The sequence below is a fragment of the Rhineura floridana genome, chromosome 8, assembly GCF_030035675.1.
Source record: "Rhineura floridana isolate rRhiFlo1 chromosome 8, rRhiFlo1.hap2, whole genome shotgun sequence".
NCBI lineage: Eukaryota > Metazoa > Chordata > Lepidosauria > Squamata > Rhineuridae > Rhineura > Rhineura floridana.
Window position 1 is genome coordinate 83,369,791 of NC_084487.1, and position 22,052 is coordinate 83,391,842.

The 22,052-nt window shown below is 47.9% G+C and overlaps 1 protein-coding gene across 3 annotated transcripts in view; it reads right to left on the reverse strand.

The window, feature by feature from the left end:
- Positions 1–22,052, reverse strand: part of CNTN1 (contactin 1) — a 326,339-nt gene that overhangs the window by 38,092 nt on the left and 266,195 nt on the right. For all 3 annotated transcript variants that reach the window (XM_061639947.1, XM_061639948.1, XM_061639949.1), the window contains exon 16: positions 6,650–6,799. In XM_061639947.1, the coding sequence (XP_061495931.1) occupies positions 6,650–6,799 (150 nt within the window). The remainder of the gene's footprint in view (positions 1–6,649; positions 6,800–22,052) is intronic.

The following is a 22,052-nucleotide window of genomic DNA, read 5'->3' on the forward strand; positions in this document are numbered from 1 at the left end:
AAAGCTTTCAAAACATCTTCTAAGATTAAAAACATTTTAAAAAAGGTTTAAGAACGTATTAAAAAGCAATTCCAGCACAGACGCAGACTGGGATAGGTCTCAAATTAAAAGGCTTGTTGAAAGAGGAAGGTCTTCAATAGGCACCAAAAAGATAACAGAGATGGCAACGGTCTAATATTTAATGGGAGGGAATTCCACAGGGTAGGTGCTGCAACACTAAAGGTCCATTTCCTATGTTGTGCAGAACAGACCTCCTGATAAGATGGTATCTGCAGGAGGCCCTCACCTGCAGACCACAGTAATCGACTGGGTATATAAGGGATAAGATGGTCTTTCAATATCCTGGTCCCAAGCTTTGTACACCAAAACTAGAACCTTGAACTTGGCCTGGTAGCAAATGGGCAGCCAGTGCAATTCTTTCACCAGCGGGGTGACATGTGGCGATACCCTGCCACAGTGAGCAGTCTCGCCACAGCATTTTGCACCAGATGCAACTTCTGGACCAACCTCAAGGGCAGCCCCATATAGAGTACATTACAGTAATCCAGCCTGGAGGTTGCCAGTGCGTGGACAACAGTGGTCAGGCTATCCTGGTCCAGAAACGGATACAGCTGTCTTACCAGCCAAAGCTGGTAAAAGGCACTCCTAGCCACTGAGGTCACCTGGGCCTCTAGCGACAAAGATGGAACCAGGAGCACCCCCAGACTACGGACCTGCTCTTTCAGAGGGAGTCCGACCCCATCCAAAGCAGGCAATGACCAATTATTTGAACTCAGGAACCACCAACCCACAGTGCCTCTGTCTTGCTAGGATTCAGACTCAGTTTATTGGCCCTCATCCAGCCCACCACCAAGTCAAGGCAGCAGTAATTGCTTGCACTGTCTCTCCCGATTCAGATGTTACAGAGAAATAGGGCTGGGTATCGTCAGCATACTGCTGACTTCTTGCCCCAAATCTCCTGATGACCACTCCCAAGGGCTTCATATAGATGTTAAACAGCATGGGGAACAAGATCGTACCCTGCGGCACCCCACAGCACAACTGCCATGGGGCCAAAAGACAGTCACCCAATGCTATTCTCTGAAAATGACCTTGGATAAAGGATCAGAACCACTGTAAAACAGTGCCTCCAATACCCATCTCACCAAGTTGGCCCAGAAGGATACCATGGTCAATGGTATCAAAAGCTGCTGAGAGATCAAGTAAGAATAACAGGGTCACACTCCCCCTGTCCTTCTCACGATAAAGGTCATCCATCAGGTTGAACAAGGCCAATTCAGTCCCATAACCAAGCCTGAACCCAGACTGGAATGGGTCAAGATAATCTGTTTCATCCAAGAGTACTTGCAATTGCTGCGCTGCAACCCTCTCAATCACCTTCCCTAAAAAGGGGGTATTTGTAACCGGCCAGTAGTTGTCACAAACCAATGGGTCCAGGGCGGGCTTTTTCAGGAGCTGTGGGATCACCACCTCTTTCAAGGCAGCAGTAACCACTCCCTCCCGCAATGATGCATTGACCACACCCTGGATCCATTCGGTCAACCCCCTTCGACAAACTTTAATAAGCCAAGAAGGGCAAGGGTTGAGAGGACACGTTGCTGGCTGCATCAACACAAACACCTTTTCTATGTCATCAGGCCGCATCAACTGAAACTGCTCCCAAGAAGTTGCAGCAGGCATTGCACTGGACACCTCATTGGCGACTACAGTAGATGTGGATGGGGCATCAAGACTGCTACAGAGACGAGCAACTTTACCCTCAAAGTGCCTTGCAAACAATTCACAGTGGGCCTCTGAAGGGTCTAAAACTCCATTTCCTGGAGTTGATGTCAACAGACACCTCACAATACTGGACAGCTACTTGAGAATGCAATGTAGGCAGAGAAGTGGGCCTTCTTCACACAGTAGGCACAGTTATGATGTTTTACTCATGCCCGATCAGCCTCACAGCACATCTTTCGCCACTTGCGCTCTAGCCATCGTTCAGCCTGTTTCATTGCCCTTAGCTCACTGGTGTATCAAGGTGCAAACCAGGCTCCACAATGCTGGAGAGGGCACTCAGGGGCAACCATGTCAAGAGCCTGACACGCTGCGCTGTTCCACAGTGTGACAAGGGCTTCAACAGGGTCACCTGCTCTATCTACTGGGAACTCCCCAGGGCATTCAGGAATCCAGTGGATTCCATTAATTTCCGGGAGTGGACCATCTTAATCTGTCCACCACCCCTGCAGGGAAGGATCAGTGCCATAAGTCTAAACTTCACCAGGAAGTGGTCTGACCATGACAATGGGGTGACATCCACTCCCCCATCTCCAGACCACTCCTTCCTCCATCTGGAGCAAAAACCAAGTTGAGGGAGTGCCCTGTCTAGAGCTTGGGAAAGTTTCTTTTTGGACTACAACTCCCATCAGCACACTCCAGTGGCCATGCTGGCTGGGGCTGATGGGAGTTATAGTTTTAAAAGGTAACTTTTCCAAGCTCTGGCCCTGTCCTATGTGTCAGGCTAGTGACAACTTGAGACAGCACCATGGTCATCATGGAGGCCATGAAGTCCTGAGCCGGAACACTAGAGGCAGCCTCAGCATGGACATTGAAATCACCCTGCACTATTGTTCTGGGATCCTCCAACACCACAGCCGAGATGGCCTCTGCTAGCTCAGTCAGAGAAGCTGCTGGGCAGCAGGGTGAACAGGCAGCAGGGTGAACAGGCAGCAGGGTGAACAGGCAGCAGGGTGGACACCAGCAGCAACCCTAGTTTTGTCCCCTTGGCTCGACACCAGGTGCAGGCCCTCACAGCCAGCTCCAAGACTGAGTGGTTTCCTGGTGACAGAGATGGAAGTTCTGTAGACCACAGCAACTCCTTTCCCCCATCCCTGCAGCCTGTGCTGGTGTTGCACCAAGTATCCAGGTGGGCAAAGTTGGGTCAGGTCAGCTCCTCCCAGTTCACCCACCCAGGTCTCAGTAATGCACACCAGATCGGCACCTTCATCCACAATCAAATCATGGATGAGAGTGGTCTTATTGTGTACCGATCCGGCGTTAAATAACAACACACACGGGCCAGAGGGCACAGCAGATGAGCAACAAGGAACCCATCCATGAGAGGAGTGGCAGCAAGGAACAAGGCACAGATAGCCTTGCCCTCCTCTTCTATGGTAATTCACCACATCCCCATGGCTATATTTCCCTCTACCTGTGATCACTGAAATTGGGGTAGCATCACCCATGTTCCTCCATACTAAAACTCCTCCTAAACACCTGATATGGACCGAACAAGAGCCCACCAACAAAACCTGCCTGAGCCAATTATCACAGTAGGCCTCTGTGAGAGTTGGAAACAGTCATACCCATTCAAACTTTTTCACACAGGGCACATCTACTTTCCCCCGTCTCACACCCAGGGAGGGCTAGCCTTCTGCCAGTTACAGACTCTCACTCTGAAGGCATCTGGTGACTTTCTCCTATCATTCAGTTCACTGCACAGGTTCTTACCATGTGCAGGAACTACACATGCACCACACACCCTCCCCACCACCAACCTCCTCTAGATTTGTTTAACAGAATAATAATAAAACAAATTAAAAACAAAAACAAAAAAGGTAATAAAAGGGGGTAGAGTGCTCACCCCCGGGACTCCCCAATGGGCTCTCCCCTTTGGTGTTACCCCTTCAGTGGTGACCCTGCCGGTGGCAGACCCGCCACCCAAGGGCAGCTGTGCTTTTATGCCTCCTGACCCAGCCAGCAGCTGATGCAAGAGGCTGCAAGATTAACTGCAGTCTCTCTCTGGAGCCAGGGTCAGGCAGATGGTCCAGGCCTTGCAGCACTTACCAGGGACTTCAGCTGTCTCGAGGGACAGTAACCCAAAGCAGCGAGCAGCAAGCACCCAGATGCTCAGATACTCACTCCCAGGGCAGGTCTTCTTCAGTCCCCTAGTACTGCAGCTTTCCCCATGCATTTATTATGCATAAATAATTTATTGTTGTTGTTGTTGTTGTTATTGTTGTTATTATATTTCCTCATTTAACATTTAAACTGCAGAAGATTAAGGTCAGATTATGGGGCAATGTCAGTAATAGAATTACAGGTACTCTGTGAAAAAGGCTGATTTTTAATTAATTTCAACATATTATGAGAACTCTGACAGAAAAAAGTCCAAAAGGGGTCTTCCGAACTAATTAGCTAGTTTTTGTTTATAACTAGGATACACAAGTGGAAAAATATTAACTTGTAGCCAGTTAAATGAGATGATATCCACAATTTTAAATGTTTGAGACATTATACAGCCATATAATCTATCCTCCAAGTTTTATATGCTACACTTTAGACATAAGCTCTTGTAGTGATACCACTGTGGAAAAGGCAGTATCAGACACATTGGTCCTGTTTATTGGTTTAAATTTGTTTTAGTTGGAATTATGGGGATTTTTTCAATGAAGTTTACTTTTTTTATTTCAATTAGCATTTCTAGCTAATGTTTCCTTCATCCTTAAACCAGTGCCAGTTTCAACACAATACTGCCAGTTGTGGTCTTTAACAGTACAAATGCTTCACATTTATACTTCAGATATGCATTTGTTCAAGACAATGTCCCAATATCTAGACTGAAAGGCAAACACAAAAGAATACTCTAGAATTTGCTGAAGAATGACATGCAGGCTTTTCTGTGAATTTCGGCAGTGACATATGACTTCCCAGAGAAATGCTGTTATCTCATTCATACAGTCAAAGCATTATCTTCAACAATAAGAACAGTGCTAATTCTTCATGCAGAAGAACTAATTTAATAATATGCCAGTTGAAGGCCAAAGAATATGTACAACTGTGTACTGAGATCCAACATTAAGCTATTAGATAAACCAGACCATATGTTATGGAGGATAAGGTCATGCATCTGATACCGCTTTCAATCAGTTGTAAACCAGTATTATCTAATCCAACATGCAAACACACTTTCACATGTTTTCTGATGATCATAAAGCAGGATTTGCCCATTTTCTTCCATACTGTTGCACTGCCAGGCCAAGGCATATGCACAAACGCTCAAAGACAGCTTCTGTTGTTTGTATTATGAATATAAAAAGGCAAATTGCCACCTTCTGAAAAACCATTTCAAATAATGCATCTCATCTATAACATCAGTTTGCCTAAACTAAGAATTCTATATCTTTAGAGTTAAGATGTTCAGGATATTAATAGTCTACATAGTGTACTAATGGCCAACTGTTCAGTATATTAGAACTTTAGCAGTTGGTTCAGCCATGGTTTATGACTGCAACAACTAGTGATGATCTGCATGTGAAAATGGCCATTATAGATAACAGATATAGATAAGGACATAAGAAGAGCCCTACTGGATCAGGAGAAAGACTCATTTAGTCCATCATTCTGTTCTTGGAGTGACTAACTAGATGCCTATGGGAAGTCCATAGGGAGGACTTGAGCACAGTATCACTCTCCCCACTTCTGCTTCCCAGCAACTAGTATTCAACAGCATACTGTCCATGATACTGGATGCAGTACAGAGCCATCAGTACACAACCAAGAAGATCCAAGTTGTGTGTGTGTGTGTGTGCTAACACAGCCCATGGTGCTATGCTAGTCTTTTGGCCTCCATGGCAGGAATGCAGGGGATATGCAAAATAAGGAGATCTCCAGGACAGAGAGGGAGGTACTTTGCCTTCCCCCACCATTCCTGCCATGGAGGCCAAAAACCTAGCACAGCACCGTGGGCTGTGTACACACACACACCTTGGATCTTCTTGGAGCTTACCAGTTACACGCAAAAATACCAATCCACCAAAAAGGATGTTTGAGCCTTCCTGTTGCCAAATATTAGAGCTTCCATACTGGGATGCAGAACAGAGCGTGCCTGGAACTCACCAGAAACCAAGAGGTGCACAGCCCATTCCAGAAATGCTTCTGCCTCTGCCAGAGCAATCTCTATTTTTATATGGTATGGTATGATACCATCCCATGGGAAACTGAGAGAAATGAATGGGACATTGTAGTGTGGAAGCAATATTTAGAATATTCCATCTAGAATCAGTGATGTGGTGTTCATATGGGTCTTTTGAGAGTGTGGTCTCCTGAGGCCACTGTTAGAACAGTTTCTTCTCTAGCTTCCAAAAATTTCAGCATTATGCAAAGATTCACTTTATCCACAAATATCCTTGTTCTAAAATATTCTAATTCTTTGAACTATCATCTCTAAATATCATCTAAATGGAATTAGATGGTAGAAAAAATGAACTTCTAGAAATAAGCTGTTTAGGTAATGAGGAAGTGATGATTTAGACAACCAATTTTTCCCTAACATGCATTGAGTTCTGCAATCACCACATGGTGGAATTCAAGAGGCCCTAGTCTGGAAATGTATGTGGTTGCAATGGTCTTTGTACATTGGATCTCTTCAGATAACCTTATTCGAAGTGATTCCATATTCCAAGTCAGTCCATATTCCACATCACACAGAAACTGCAAAACACAATGCAGAATGTGAAAAAATTGTTTACCTGAATCCATAGAAAACTTGCTCATTTTTGCAGCAAATGTGATTCAGTACAGTTACCTATTAAACGTTTTATACTATCATACTATTCTGGCCTTCAAAACAGTAATTAAATTAGACAAGGCATTCATGCGTACGTACGAGATCCCTCTGTTCGAATTTTCTGTGATGGTATACTAGGGTCTCCTTTCCCTAAAATATTAGTGGCCATTATCCGAAATTCATACTCCATCCATGGGATTAAATCAATCACCTTGGCTGATTCCACATTTCCATCAATAACAGGAGGATCTAGATTAAAACAGAAATATTACTTTAAAAATATCATATAATAATAGCCAAGGTTGGCATGTTCACATTTCAGTTGCCACATTGTCAGTCTCTCTTGTCAGTCTAATCATTTAGTAGAACCACCAGCCTAGAAAACAAATGCAGTTGAGCAAAATCCCTGAACATGATAGCACTTAAGTAGACTGATATGAAAAGTATGTCACATTTTAGAGACTACTGAGACATTTTAACATAAACTATGGAAACATTATTTCTGTTTTACATTCCAATATTTCACACATACCCCTTTAGGATGCACACTTTAATGTGGTGAGGGGGTTTGAGAGTGTTGAAGAAGCTGAGAGCAATGCCGTCAGGAGTCTAGACCAAGAGGCTAGACTCCTAGCAGGGGCACCCAAGGCGGAATGGTCAAAGCTGAGACACCAGACTAAGATGCATCCAAACTCAGATGAAGGCAAAGGCAAACCACCTCTGAATACCTCTTACCACGAAAACCCTATGAACAGAGTATCCAAAATGCAATACGAGATAGTGCTGGAAGATGAGACCCCCAGGTCAGAAGGCACTCAACGAGCTACTGGAGAAAAACAAAGGAGAAGTACAAGTAGTGCTGTGACTAATGACGCAGCTGGGTCAAAGCCGAAAGGAAGCCCAGAGGCTGATGTGCACAGATGCAAAAGGAGAGTCCGGAGTTGTATGACGCACACAATAGGAACGTGTAATGTGAGAAGCATGAACCAGAGAAAGTTAGAAATTGTCAAGCAAGAAATTGAACGTATCAACATTACAGTACTTGGCGTGAGTGAATTAACGTGGACGGGAATGGGACATTTTCAATCAAACAACTACAAAATATTTTATGCAGGAAATGAGAAATTAAGAAGAAACGGGGTTGCGGCCTATTGCCGAAATAAAACACAGACACCATTGCTTGGGTAAATGATGGGCCACTTTATTTAAACAGAATCAATTGAATAATGAACCTGCAGAAGGGAGATTAAGGGCGGGGCGTTCTGGAGATCCAGGCAAAGCCTGTTAGCAGCTATCGGGCGATCATGCCCTGCCTGAGCCTGGGGCTGCCCTGTGCCAGCCCTCCAGCTCCAGCCACACCCTGAAGATGTGTAGGGGGTCCAACCCGCATCACCGCCCCTCGGAGCCCTGAAACTCTGAGCGGATGAGGCACGTTGGCCCCAAAGGCGGCCCGTACCCTGTCCCCGGGCCGTGTAGCCCTGAGCTGCAGGCCTCCGGACCGCCTGTCACCCCCAAAGGTGCCTAAAGGTGTCACCTAGCTGCCCTTTCCCTTTAACCTTTCCCCGCACTTCTTCGCTTGCATCCCAAAGTGACCGTTAACAATACAAACTAAACAGCCCAATCAGCCTATTGACCCCAGGGGCACCCGTGCTAACCCTTGACCCCTCCCCCCAACCACAGTGTGGAGTAGGCAAAAGAAACCTGCCAGCAAAGCGAGGCAGGCAGGCCAAAAATTCCTAGTCGGCCCCGTAGCGACCAAATGGATCACACTGCAGCAGAGGGAGGGTCGGGCGGGTGCCGCCGAAATTTGAACTGGATGGCGGGAAGCAGGCGGGGCGGCCTTAAATAGCCTTCAGCCGCCCCGCCTCCCTGCCGCGTCACACGACGGCGCGCCAGCGCGCCGTGTGTGCACGCATCCCATCCAAGATGGCGGCCGGGACATCGACAGCGGCCGCAAGCTCGTCCCTCTGCCCGGTAGGTCCCAGGCACGGAACGGGATTGCGGCCTATTGCCGAAATAAAACACAGACACCATTGCTTGGGTAAATGATGGGCCACTTTATTTAAACAGAATCAATTGAATAATGAACCTGCAGAAGGGAGATTAAGGGCGGGGCGTTCTGGAGATCCAGGCAAAGCCTGTTAGCAGCTATCGGGCGATCATGCCCTGCCTGAGCCTGGGGCTGCCCTGTGCCAGCCCCCCAGCTCCAGCCACACCCTGAAGATGTGTAGGGGGTCCAACCCGCATCACCGCCCCTCGGAGCCCTGAAACTCTGAGCGGATGAGGCACGTTGGCCCCAAAGGCGGCCCGTACCCTGTCCCCGGGCCGTGTAGCCCTGAGCTGCAGGCCTCCGGACCGCCTGTCACCCCCAAAGGTGCCTAAAGGTGTCACCTAGCTGCCCTTTCCCTTTAACCTTTCCCCGCACTTCTTCGCCACAGAAGGGGGACAAGCCTCTGCTTAGTCCCCCTTTACCCCACACCCGATAAGAATCTGGTGTAAACCCTTCTGCAGGTCCCTTAGAAAGATGTCGTTGCCCTTGTCCGTCAAATGGACGCCGTCAGGCCGAAACAGCTCAAGCTTGTTGTGGCCCACCTCTGGGTGGTGGATGACAGAACCTCCTAAGTCCCTAAGGGCCCTCTGAATTTGCCTGTTCACCTTTTTCCGTGCCCTGTCCATCCCTCGTGGGTCACCGGCACAATTCCACCTCCTGCGCGGCAGGATGTCTGACCACACTAAGTGCACCCCCGGCCAGCGACGTGCAATGGCCCGGAGGTCACCGCATGCCTGTTCAATTAGGGCCTTGCCCTTTAACAGACCCAAGTCGTTGCCCCCGAGGTGGATCACCAGCACCTGGGGCGCTGCCACTTCCACAGCCGGTTGAAACAAGGCTGGCAGGAGCCCATCCCAACGCATCCCCCGACGTCCCAGCCACCGCACTGCGGCCCATTGACTGAGCCCCAGCTGCGTGCCGAAGCGAGACTTCGCCGCCCTGCGGCCTGCCCAGAACATCATACTGTGGCCACATAGGAGGATGCGTGGCTGCTCCGATCTTGTCCAGCGATCTGTTGAAACAACAACGACATTGGGTAACAATGGGGGGGGGCCCTGGGGGGGGGCAAAGTCTAGCCGCTGGCGCCGTGTGTGTCAGCAAGTGGTCTAACGTAGGCCTTGTACGCGTCCGAGGACCACCCGCCCACGGCCTGAAGCCTGTCTTTAGTAAAGCCCAATAGGGCCGCCGTGGAGGCCGCGCCTATCCGGAAGGAGTGTGTCCCGAACTTACTGGGGTCCACGCCTAAGTTCCCCAGTGCGGCCTTCGCCACGGACCAGAACTGGTATCTGGTAAGGGGCTGGGAGTTCCTATGTATGAATAGGTACCCTGACTGCGACCCCCTCGCTGCCACAAAACCGCGCAGGGCTGTTACTGGGCAGAGTTCTTGCTGCCGGCATGGGGCCAATACCACCAGGCGCCCCTTACCATGCTGGTCCGTTTTAGACCGCCTGAGCCGCAGGATGGCCCGCTCTGCCCTCCAGCTGAGGTCGGAGACTAGCAGGGCTCGGAGGGAGTTATCCCTCTTGGAAGCTGCCACCACCTCCCCAATTCGGAAGGCCCCAAAAAACAGAGTGAGGGCCGTAGCATGGTATAGCAGGGCCTCGAAAGGGGAAGAACACAAGTGCTTCCACTGTCCCTGCAGGCCAAACAATAGCTCTGGGGAAAAGGGGAGGCGGGCATCCGGGGGGCAAGGGCGCTCGCGGGACCAACCCTCCAGCATCCGGCGCACCCTAAAGTCACCCGTGTAGTCCTGAAAGCCCCGTGCCTTCGCTAGGAAAGCGAGGCCTGAGAGCTTACCTTTGATGGTCCTGACTGAAAGGCCTCTCCGTTTCCCCTCCACGCAGAACTCCATAAGCTGCTCGACCGGGATGGGCCACTCCTGGACGTAACCCCTGGACTCTCTGAAGTTAGATAGATCCCTACCTGCCCCCTGGTAGCTGGCCAAAGTGCTGGGCGCCACAGAAAGGCTTATGGCCCTTTCTGATTCAATCCTCCAATCTCCCATAGCGCTGGGGGGAACGCCTCCGGCAGAGCCCTTGCCCACGGTGCCAGCTGGCGAAACTTCTCCATCTGGTTCCGTGATAGAGCATCAGCAATACTATTGTCAATACCCGGAACGTGGCGCGCCAGGAACTGAATATTATAGCGAAGACATTGGAGCACGAATGCTCGCACCAGAAGCATAACGTTGGGGTTTCTAGAGGACAGGGTGTTAATAACGTGCACTGTGGGGAGGTTGTCGCACCAAAAGTGGACTGAGGAATTACACAGCTTGTCGGGCCAGAGGTGTACGGCCACGACAATGGGGAAGAACTCTAAGAACGTCAGGTCTCTGGTCAGGCCGGCCAGTGTCCAGCCCTGTGGCCAGCTGCCGTGGCACCATGAGTCATGCAGAATGACCCCAAAACCGAAGGCACCCGAGGCATCGGAGTGCACCTGTAGCTCTGCCTCCAACAGGCGATCCCTTCTCCATAGGGAGACCCCATTAAAGTTCCGCAAGAAGGTGGACCACACTGTCAGGTCAGCCCTAAGAGTGGCTGTCACCCGTGTGCGGTGGTAGGATCGTGATAGGCCAGCCATGGCGTCATATACGCGCCGCAGGAAGGCGCGGCCGGGCGCTACAACCCTGCAGGCAAAGTTCAGCTGGCCTGCCAGCCGTTGGAGAGTGGCTAATGTCACCTTATTAGAACTGACCACCTCTGAGATCTTCTCCCTGAGGGCCCCCAACTTGTCCTGAGGAAGCCTGCAGCATTGGGCCACCGTATCTATCTCGATGCCCAGAAACGTGATAGCAGTGGATGGGCCCTCAGTTTTTTCGGCCGCGAGGGGGACGCCCAGCTCCCCAGCCAGCCCCGCGAAATGTGCCATGAACGCCCTGCAGGTGCCTGAGTCCGCAGGGCCCGCAAACAGGTAGTCATCTAAATAGTGTACCACTGATTGCAAGCCTGCGCGCCTCTTGACCGCCCACTCCAAGAAGGAGCTGAAGCGCTCGAAAACAGAGCATGATATAGAGCAGCCCATAGGCAATGCCCTGTCCACGTAATATTCACCATCAAAAGCCAAGCCCAACAGCTCGAAGTCCTGTGGGTGGACCGGGAGGAGGCGGAAAGCAGACTTGATGTCACACTTTCCCATAAGGGCCCCAACCCCGCAGTCCCTGACCATTCGCACAGCACAGTCGAATGATGTGTAGCGGACTGAGCACAGCTCCGCTGGGATAAAGTCATTGACTGACTCACCCTGTGGAAAGGACAGGTGGTGTATCAGGCGAAATTCACCTGGTGCCCTCTTGGGGACGAGGCCCAACGGGGAAACTCTGAGTGAGGGGATGGGTGGTGCAGCAAAGGGGCCCAAAACCCGGCCGGCTACTACTTCCTTCCTAATTTTTTCTCTCAGAACTGATTCCATGCCTTCCACTGACTTAAGGTTGCAGGACATGAAAGGTCGCCTGGGACCTAAATAGGGGATCCGAAAACCCACTGTGAAGCCTTCTAATAAAAACTGGGCATCTAGGACTAGGGGGTAAAGGTGGAGTAAGTGTCGGAGCTCGGCAATTTTAATTGGGCTGGGGCCCCTTTCCCTGAGCTGCGCCTGCAGCCCCTGTCCTCCTTGCGCCAGCCGAATCCCTGTTTCCACCCCTGAAGGGGCGGCCCCTGGGGCAGCTAGTGCAGGCGTGAGGGCCCCCACATATGACACATTCATGTCTGAACCTGCACGGGCTCCGACCGCAAAGGCCACGCGAGCTGAACTCCCAGCAAAGCAGGCGGGGTTGAACCCCCTGCCCCGCAGGCCCGCGGGAAGCAGTTGCTGATGCCTGGCGCGCCAAGAGATGGCCGCTGTCCGCCCTATCGCCTGCCATGGGTCTAGAATGCGCCATAAATTGCAGCCACAGGTCAGCCTCCTTCTTGTCCCAGGGGAGGGATGTATCAAAAGCCGCCCTCATACGGAACGCCTGGTCGTAGTCCAGCCATGCCGTCCCTTGAAACTCCGAATAGCCCCGGTATATGATATCGAGGTATTTGATCAGTACCGAGGCCCTGTGAGGCTGCCTCTGTATTACCACCCCCATGTAGGTAAGGAATGCAGGCAGCCAGTTAGCCCAAGAGCGCTCTACCCGTCGGCGCTTGGGCCTATCGGGCTCTGCATGTTCTCCTTTATCCTTATCCTTCCCAACCGGCTCCCTGTACAGGAGCGAGAATAGGTCCACATACTCTCCCCTCCATATTCTGTCCTTCGTAGCAGGCAGAAGATGAAAACCCAGTGGGGCAGACGTTTCCCCAAAAGGTATGGCCCCCTCTCTGACTGATCCCAGGGGGTCGGATATCTCTGCAGGGGGGTTGGCAGACAGGGCGGGCTGATGTCCTCCTTCCGTCGCCGTCCCAGCGGCGAGGTGCCAGACCTGCTCGCAGGCCTCCCTTAGGGGATGCTGCTGCTGTGGCGTAACCTCCCCCCCGCCGGCGGGGGTCCCTGCCTGCCCATATCCCTCGGTTACCGCTGGTGGGGAAAAGGGCCAGTAGGGGTACCCCCAGGGGGCCCAGCTCCACTGCTGCTGTCCTTGTTGTTGTGGCATGATAGAGGACTCACCCTGTGTGCTTTCCGCCGAAGGTCCTTGTGCGGGCTGCATTGTTGGGGCTGCTTGCAGGGTGGGAGTTGCGCCTGGCTCTATGCTGGGCGTCCTCGCCTCAGCCCTGAGCCCGGCCTCCAGCACATCCAGTCGCGCTAAGATGGAAGCAACAGCCCCTGCATCAGCACTGTTCACTGGCCGCTGTGTTTTCCCCCGAGACCGTTTGGGTGGTGGGTCTTTCTTCTTCCCTGTCACAGGTTGGTCCCGGGGTGCATTAGGGTGGCTTGAGCCATGTTCTAGGGCTTCCAACCTGGCTAATATGGCCGCCCATGGTGGCCCCTCCCCACTCCTTGCCCCCTCCGCCGCTGGGGGTGGGCATCTCCCCCCTGCTCTGGGGGCCTTTCCCTTCCCTTTTGGCCCCCCTTGTCCTTTCTTAGGCATACTAGAGGGAGATAGGGGCCCCCGCTTGCAAAACGACGTGATTACAAAGCGTTGTGAAGGAGCCCGCCTGCTTAATCAATACCCCCACCCGGCACCCAATTATCCTGGAGGGTAGCCTAATTGCCCTGCACGTGGCAAGGATTGATGGTTGGGTCGTGCCCCACCTACCCCCGCGCTAATTAAAATTAACAATTAAATTTAAAAGTTGCCGGCCAAAGGCCGCCTAGCCTGTGGTCCTCGCCGTGCTGGATCCGATCCTGCGCTGCCGCCTCGTCGTGACTGCCCCAGGATCCTCGCCGCCTAGGCCTTGTTGCCCGCCGCCACTGCCTCCCTGTCTCTCAATGAGGTTGGGGGGGGGGCTCGCTGCCGCCCAGCCACCCTGGCCACAGGAAGCCTCCGGAGGCCCACGTGCGCCGGCAGAGAAGCCGCCGCCGAAGCTGCTGCTGCCGAAATTGCCGCTGAAGGAAGCCGCGCCTTGCCGAAGCTGCTGCTGCCGCGATCGCTGCCAAAGGAACCCCGCCGAAGCTGCCGCCAAAAGGAGCCCGGCCGAAGCTGCCGCTGAAGGAAACCGCGCCGAGCCGAAGCTGCTGCTGCTGCGGCTGCCCCGATTGCCGCCGAAATTTGAACTGGATGGCGGGAAGCAGGCGGGGCGGCCTTAAATAGCCTTCAGCCGCCCCGCCTCCCTGCCGCGTCACACGACGGCGCGCCAGCGCGCCGTGTGTGCACGCATCCCATCCAAGATGGCGGCCGGGACATCGACAGCGGCCGCAAGCTCGTCCCTCTGCCCGGTAGGTCCCAGGCACGGAACGGGATTGCTTTAATAGTGAGAAGTGATGTAGCAAAAGCAATTAGGAGCTACAATGCAAGGTCTGAGCAAGTGATATCAGTGAGATTAAATGGGAAGCCTATTAGCATAACCATCAGTCTATGCTCCAATGGCAAACACAGAAGAAAAGGAATTAGGAGAGATTTTACGCAGAAGTACAGGAAGAAATTGATCACACACCAAAACAAGATGTTCTGATAATCATGGGGGACTGGAATACAAAAGTAGGGAATAAAGAAGAACTAGGAATTGTGGGGAAATATGGCTTAGGAGACTTAAATGAAGCAGGAGAAAGACTTACTGAATTCTGTGAAGATAATAATCTGTTTCTTGCGAACACATTTTTTGAACAACCGAAAAGACGACTGTACACATGGACATGGCCAAATGGTCAATATAGGAATCAAATTGATTATATAATTGGTAGCAGAAGATGGAGAAGTTCCATACTTCCTGAAAAACAAGACCAGGAGCAGACTGTGGTACAGATCATGAACTGGTAATATCGAAAATTAGAGTAAAGCTAAAGAACAAAGCAATCATAATGCCAAAATACAATTTAAATAACATCCCAGAAGAATATAAAGATCAAATAAGGAACAGGTTTGAGGCTTTAAACTTAGTTGACAGAGAGCCAGAAGAACTATGGAATGAAGTCAGAGACATTATCAGTGAAGAATGCAACAAGACCATACCTCTAGTTAAAAAGAGAGAAAGACCTCAATGGATGACTGAAGAAACTCTTAAAATGGTTAAAGAGAGAAGGATGGGAAAAGCAAAAGGAGATAGAAACAGGGTCAGAACACTAAATGCAACAATACAGCGACTAGTACGTAGGGACAAAGAGAACTATTACAATAGTTATTGTATAGAAATAGAAGAGGACAACAAAAAGGGAAGAACAAGAGCCATATTCCAAAAGATTAAAGAAATGAAAGGGAAATTTAAACCAAGAACAGGCATGTTGAATAATCAACAGGGGAACAGAGTGACTGAGATGAAATAAAAGGAAGATGGAAGCAATACACTGAAAAAATATATAAAAGAGATGCCAGGATGACAGATTCATTCATAGAGGAACCGTATGATGAAGAACCAGAAATTTTAGAATGTGAGGTGAAAGCTGCTCTTAAAATACTTGGAAGAAATAAATCACCAGGAACAGATGGCATACCAATAGATTTACTACAAGCTACGGAGACTGAATCTGTCCAAAGTTTGACAAAAATTTGTCAACAAATATGGAAAACTAAACAATGGCCCACAGACTGGAAGCGTTCAATGTACATCCCAATTCCAAAGAAAGGGAAACCCAGGGAATGCAGTAATTATTGAACTATTGCCTTAATATTCCATGCAAGTAATGTTCAAGATTCTACAACAAAAGCTCTTACCATATATGGAGCGAAAAATGCCAGACGTCCAAGCTGGATTTAGAAAGGGAAGAGGCACCAGAGATCATATGGCAAACATACGTTGGATAATGGAACAGAGCAAGGAATTTCAAAAGAAAATCACCCTGTACTTTATAGACTACAGCAAAGCCTTTGACTGTGTAGATCATGAAAAACTATGGAATGCTTTAAAAGAAATGGGGGTGCCACAGCATCTGATTGTCCTGATGCGCAACCTATACTCTGCACAAGAGGCTACTGTAAGGACAGAATATGGAGAAACCAACTGGTTCCGCATCGGAAAAGGGTTGTATTTTATCACCCTATTTGTTTAATCTGTACGCAGAACATATCATACGGAAAGCGGGATTGGACCAAGATGAAGAGGTGTGAAAATTGGAGGGAGAAACATCAATAATTTAAGATATGCAGACGATACCATACTCTTAGCAGAAACCAGTAATGATTTGAAACAAATGCTGATGAAAGTTAAAGAGGAAAGCACAAAAGCAGGACTACAGCTGAACGCCAAGAAGACTAAAGTAATGACAACAGAAGATTTATGTAACTTTAAAGTTGACAATGAGGACATTGAACTTGTCAAGGATTATCAATACTCTGGCACAGTCATTAACCAAAATGGAGACGATAGTCAAGAAATCAGAAGAAGGCTAGGAATGGGTAGGGCAGCTGTGAGAGAACTAGAAAAGGTCCTCAAATGCAAAGATGTATCACTGAACACCAAAGTCAGGATCATTCAGACCATGGTATTTCCGATCTCTGTGTATGGATGTGAAAGTTGGACAGTGAAAAAGGTGGATAAGAGAAAAATCAACTCATGTGAAATGTGGTGCTGGAGGAGAGCTTTGCACATTCCATGGACTGCGAAAAAGACAAATAATTGGGTGTTAGAACAAATTAAACCAGAACTGTCACTAGAAGCTAAAATGATGAAACTGGGGTTATCATACTTTGGACACATCATGAGAAGACATGATTCACTAGAAAAGACAATAATGTTGGGAAAAACAGAAGGGAGTAGAAAAAGAGGAAGGCCAAACAAGAGATATGATCTACATGAATCATCCAGCTACAACTGCTATTTCTCCGATTAACACAGACAGTAAAATTACTTCAAGTAAAATTATTTCAGTAATGTTAAGTGCATCAAATAAAATCTGGAGCCTCATTGCATATTCCATTGAGATATTATGTTTGAATTGACTACCTTTTGCACACACTATCATTGGGGCCAGATTGTGTGAATGTGGTTGCACTATGCATGTAATACTCTGTCATTACCATTGTGTGAGAGTGGCTTCTAAACTTATTTCACTATATACTAATATAGGGATTGCCAACATGGTGCTGCCTGTAGGCACATATGTGCCCACAGAGTCCTCCCCTTATATAACATGTGTCATCTACAGAAGTCTGAAGCAAACAGTAGTGGTATGCATGGTTGGCCATAGCTGTCTTTCCAACACTGGCACTGCTGCTACTTACCTGGTCAGGGCAGCAGCAAGGCCAGGGCGGAATGGTTGCACAGGAGGGACTACTGCTGCCAATGCTGTGCTTCCTGCTGACGCCCATGCAGTCCCAACCTTGCTGCTGGCCCTATACATTCCGATCTAGAGAAGCTGGTGCTGGGAGGGCAGCTCAGCAGCTCCACCCCAACACATGTGCTGCTAACTACTGGAAGCAAGTGTGACAGTCCTTCTAGATCAATGGATGATTCTTTAGTCACACCTCATTTAATACTATGTCTCATCGGACAAAAAAAATCAAGAACAAGAATACTGTAAGTAAAGCTGCAAGTTTGTTCTTCCTGCTGAATTAGGCACGGCATCAAATGATGCTATGACTGGTTGGCAAGATGCAGAGCAACAACCTCAACCTAATGGTGGAGATGTAAAGGTTCCTGTAATTCTGCAGGATCAGATCACAACTAATTTCTGAGAGGACTTCTGCCAGAACAAAAGATGGCGGCGGCGTGAGCGGGTTCCTGCCGAGCAGGTGTGACTTGAAGAGTCACTGTGGCTCCCTCCTTCCCTCCACAGCTCCCGCGCACCTTCTCTGGGATGATGGGCGTCTAGGTGAGGCGCAGCCATGGCCATCAACACGGAGGCATCGCTGGTGAAGGCACTGGAGGGCTCCCCTCTGCCTGTGGACTCCCAGGAGATGGAGAAGCTGCTGACTACTGTCAGGCAAGCCCCCAATGCCTTCTCAGCTGGCAGCGGGGACGATGGAGCACCGGGCGAGACAGAGAGGAACGGCCACCACAGCCTACCTTACCGATCTGGCGTGGAGGGGAAGCTGGAGGACACATCGCTCTTGCCGTTGAGGCTTAGCTTGGGGCATGTCTCCTCCATGGCCACCACCTCCAACCTGCATGAGCCGAGCCGCTCGCGGGACTACCTGCCACTTGCCATCTTCTCATGCTTTTGCCCCATCTGGCTCCTTAACATCCTGGCCTTGGTCTTCTCTATCATGGGAAGAATCCGATGATGTTGGTGAGTGAATTCTTTGCAACCGCTACTCAATGTTTGAGGACTAAAATTTCTGAAGTGACAGTACTACATTTTAAGGACAGGTTATCTCCAGGCCTGTAATGAACCTTGTTTTCTTAACAATGTTAATATTTTGTTATTTAAATTTTTGTGCACTGTATTTTTTTCTGATGTGTATTTTGTATTTGTGTTTATCTTTTTTTTTTTGCGAGCCGCCTTGAGGGCCTTTTGGCCAAAAGGCGGCATAGAAATAGAATAAATAAAATTATAAATGAATAAGGAGATATATTGAGACGGTATTCAGCACAGAATGTAGAATTCCACATCTATCTGTTGCTGGACTACCTGCCTATAGTGAGGGCCCTGGCTAAACACTAAGAGGCCTGTAGGCTATATCTATCTATCTTTCTATGAGAGATTATATCCTTGCTACTTGCAAAAGTTTCACATCCCGGAATTCTTACTGAAACAGGATTTTGTGATGGTATTTTCATACCATACAGGATGCCCCGAAAGAATTGAGGCAAAAACTGTTAAATTCCTACAGCAGCCTTCACCAATTTGATTCACTCCACTATCTGGAGGGACCCATGTTGGGTGAAGGCCATCCTACAACACCTAGCATGAACTGAGGGATCCTGTCACTGCAGGTTCCTCAATCAGCCTCGGGTCTTAGTGATGGTAACATCCTCCTGGACCCATGAAATCTTGGTGCTAAACATGCCTTGTTTTATTATTTATTTATCTATAATCTAGGCCTGAAATTTTAATCAAGTTAATCTATCTGATTAATACGTTAAACAGGCTACTTTGAATGATTAAAAAAGTGTTCCAATTAATTGAGCAGTTATTTAAAAAACAAAAAACTACATTTTTAATGGAATTACAAAATAAACAACTGTGGGTAGCAGCCATATCTTAAGAGAGGAATTATCCCTTCTCTCACGCATACAGGAATTGCCTCATTTATATATTATATTTCCTCATTCTCTTCTACACTATTCATACAGCTGACCCATAACAAGAGTTCTTTGGGCAGCTCACAAACCAAAAGATGAAATAAAATAAAATGAAAATATATTATGTTATAGGATTGGGAGTTTGGGATGGATGATGTCTGTCAGTCCCCTTCACGCTTGTAATCCTATGTCCAGAAGTTGGGATCTACAGTAGAAGAAACCTGCTGTAATGACCAAGCCAGTTCTTTGTTTAGTTAATGAGTCTGTCAGGTGCCCCTATTAACATGTGTAAAGATTTGGCCAGGAAAATATGTGTTGCCATAGGAACATGGTGGCCCTCTCCCCTCACCTGACTAGGAGAGGAGGTAGATTTTTTGTTAAGTCTGAAGAAAAGCTGGAAACTGGAAAGCCAGAGAGAGGCTTGTTCTTTGTGCTGAATCCAAGGCTATGTCTTTGGGCAGTCCCCTAGAAACCTAACAGGGAAACAAGATCTGTTGGACTGTTAATGCTGAGATCCCTTCCATTTTATGATCAGAGTGTATATATGTGTAAATAAAACCATATATCACAATGATACCATAGTCTCCGCTGACCTTCATTCCAAGGGAACCAAACCTTGGATAACCTCTGGAAGTCTCACACCGGTCTAAAACAAATGAATGTAAAAAATGAACAAAATTTAACCCTGATAGAACAAGACTATCATGTTACTTACAGGATAGATTTATATGCACTTCCTGCAAGAAATTTACATGACTGCAAACATCATTTTAATCCAAATGATGTTGGGATGCTTACACTTTTAATTTTTAGTATTACAGAAAATTAATATTTACCTTCTCTTGGTTTAACATATTTTGTTTTGTGATTTATAATGTAATGAGCATTGGCTATGACCAATAAAAATATGACTGAGTGACTGAAAAACATAACGTTTTAAAAGCCCTGGATGAATAGAAACATCTTCACCTTGTGCTAAAAATGCAGTAACAATGGCACTAGGCAAATTAAGGAGAGCCTATTCTGTAACCAGGGGGCCACTACTGCAAAGGTCCCCTCTTCTGAGATGGTGCATGGTATATCTAAAAGCAATAAAAGTAATTATTTTTTGCTCTGAAGCTATTTTTTACTCATGTAAAATGTAACTGAATAATCAAAGAACTAAAACTTATATGACTAATTCACAAAAGGTTGTATCTAATGTTGCATGAGCACACAGCAAAGTGCACTGTTGCACAGGCTGAGTTCTATAGAGCTGGAGGAGGAGGAGAGCCTAAAATCAGGCAGAGAAATCTTGCACTGATCATGTAAAGTTCCTGATTTCAGATTATTTCTGCCTCCTGCTGCAGCCCCATATGACCAAGCCCATGAATGTCTGGCAGGTTCCTCTGGTCCCTGGAGAGGCTTTTCAGAAAAACAGGGCTGCAAGTGAAAGGAAAAAATGAGAGATAGAGGCTTTATTTATTTAATTTTATTAAATTATTAAGTTTATATCCCACCCTCCCTCCCAGCAGGAGCCCTTGTGAGCTGCTTTCCATTTGTACAATGTAGGATACAGCCTTAAGATTTCTTTAATTGAGTGACAGGTCTATAATTGCACAATATGATTTTCATGTATATGCTTTTTTCTCTTTCCCCCCAATCATCAAATGAGTGCTGTGTGTGTCTACATTAAACCTGATACGTATAGATTAGGGATGGGACCCATTGGCCAGTGCCGCTTTGAAAGCATTCCATCAACCAGACAGGAGAGACTTGAGTTCATTCTTTGTCTGCTATCCGCTGCTTTACTGGGCTGATATTTTCCCTCCCCAAATGCATGAATATTAATATCAATAACTTCTTTCAAAATATATTGATATTTTGAAAAGAATTATCAATAAATCAAAAGAAGTATCAATAAATGAAAGGGAGTATCAATATTTTTGAAGTAATACTTTAATTAATTTTATTTATTTATTTATTTATTTAATTACATTTCTAGACCGCCCTATAGCAGAAAGCTCTCAGGGCGGTGTACAACAAATAAAATCACAATTAAAATATGAGCAAGTGTGAAAAATATAGTACAATTATAAAAACATTAAACATGATAAAAATCTGAAATAGAATTGCCATTGAGTTTATAAATTAAGATCTATATTAGGTTTAAAATATTAAATTTAAAATGTTTAAAATGCCTGGGCGAAAAGGTAGGTTTTTACCTGGCGCCGAAAAGATAACAGAGAAGGCGCCAGGCGTATCTCGTCTGGGAGGGCATTCCATAGTTCGGGGGCCACCACTGAGAAGGCCCTAGATCTAGTTGTTGATCTCCGGGCCTCTTTATGAGTTGGGACCCGGAGAAGGGCCTTCGACGTCGAGCGTAGTGAACGGGTAGGTACATAGCGAGAGAGGCGTTCCACCAGGTATTGCGGTCCGATGCCGTTTAGGGCTTTATAGGTAAGAACCAACAATTTGAATCTGGCCCGGAAACATATCGGTAGCCAGTGCAGCTGCGCCAGGACAGGTGTTATATGGTCAAATTTCTTTGTCCCAGTGAGAACTCTGGCCGCAGCATTTTGCACTAGCTGAAGTTTCCGAACCGTCTTCACAGGTAGCCCCATGTAGAGTGCATTACAGTAGTCCAATCTAGAGGTTACCATAGCATGGATAACTGAGGCGAGATTCTCCCTGTTCAGATAGGGTTGTAGTTGGGCTACCAGCCGAAGCTGGTAGAATGCATTCCGTGCCACCGAGGCTACCTGAGCCTCAAGTGATA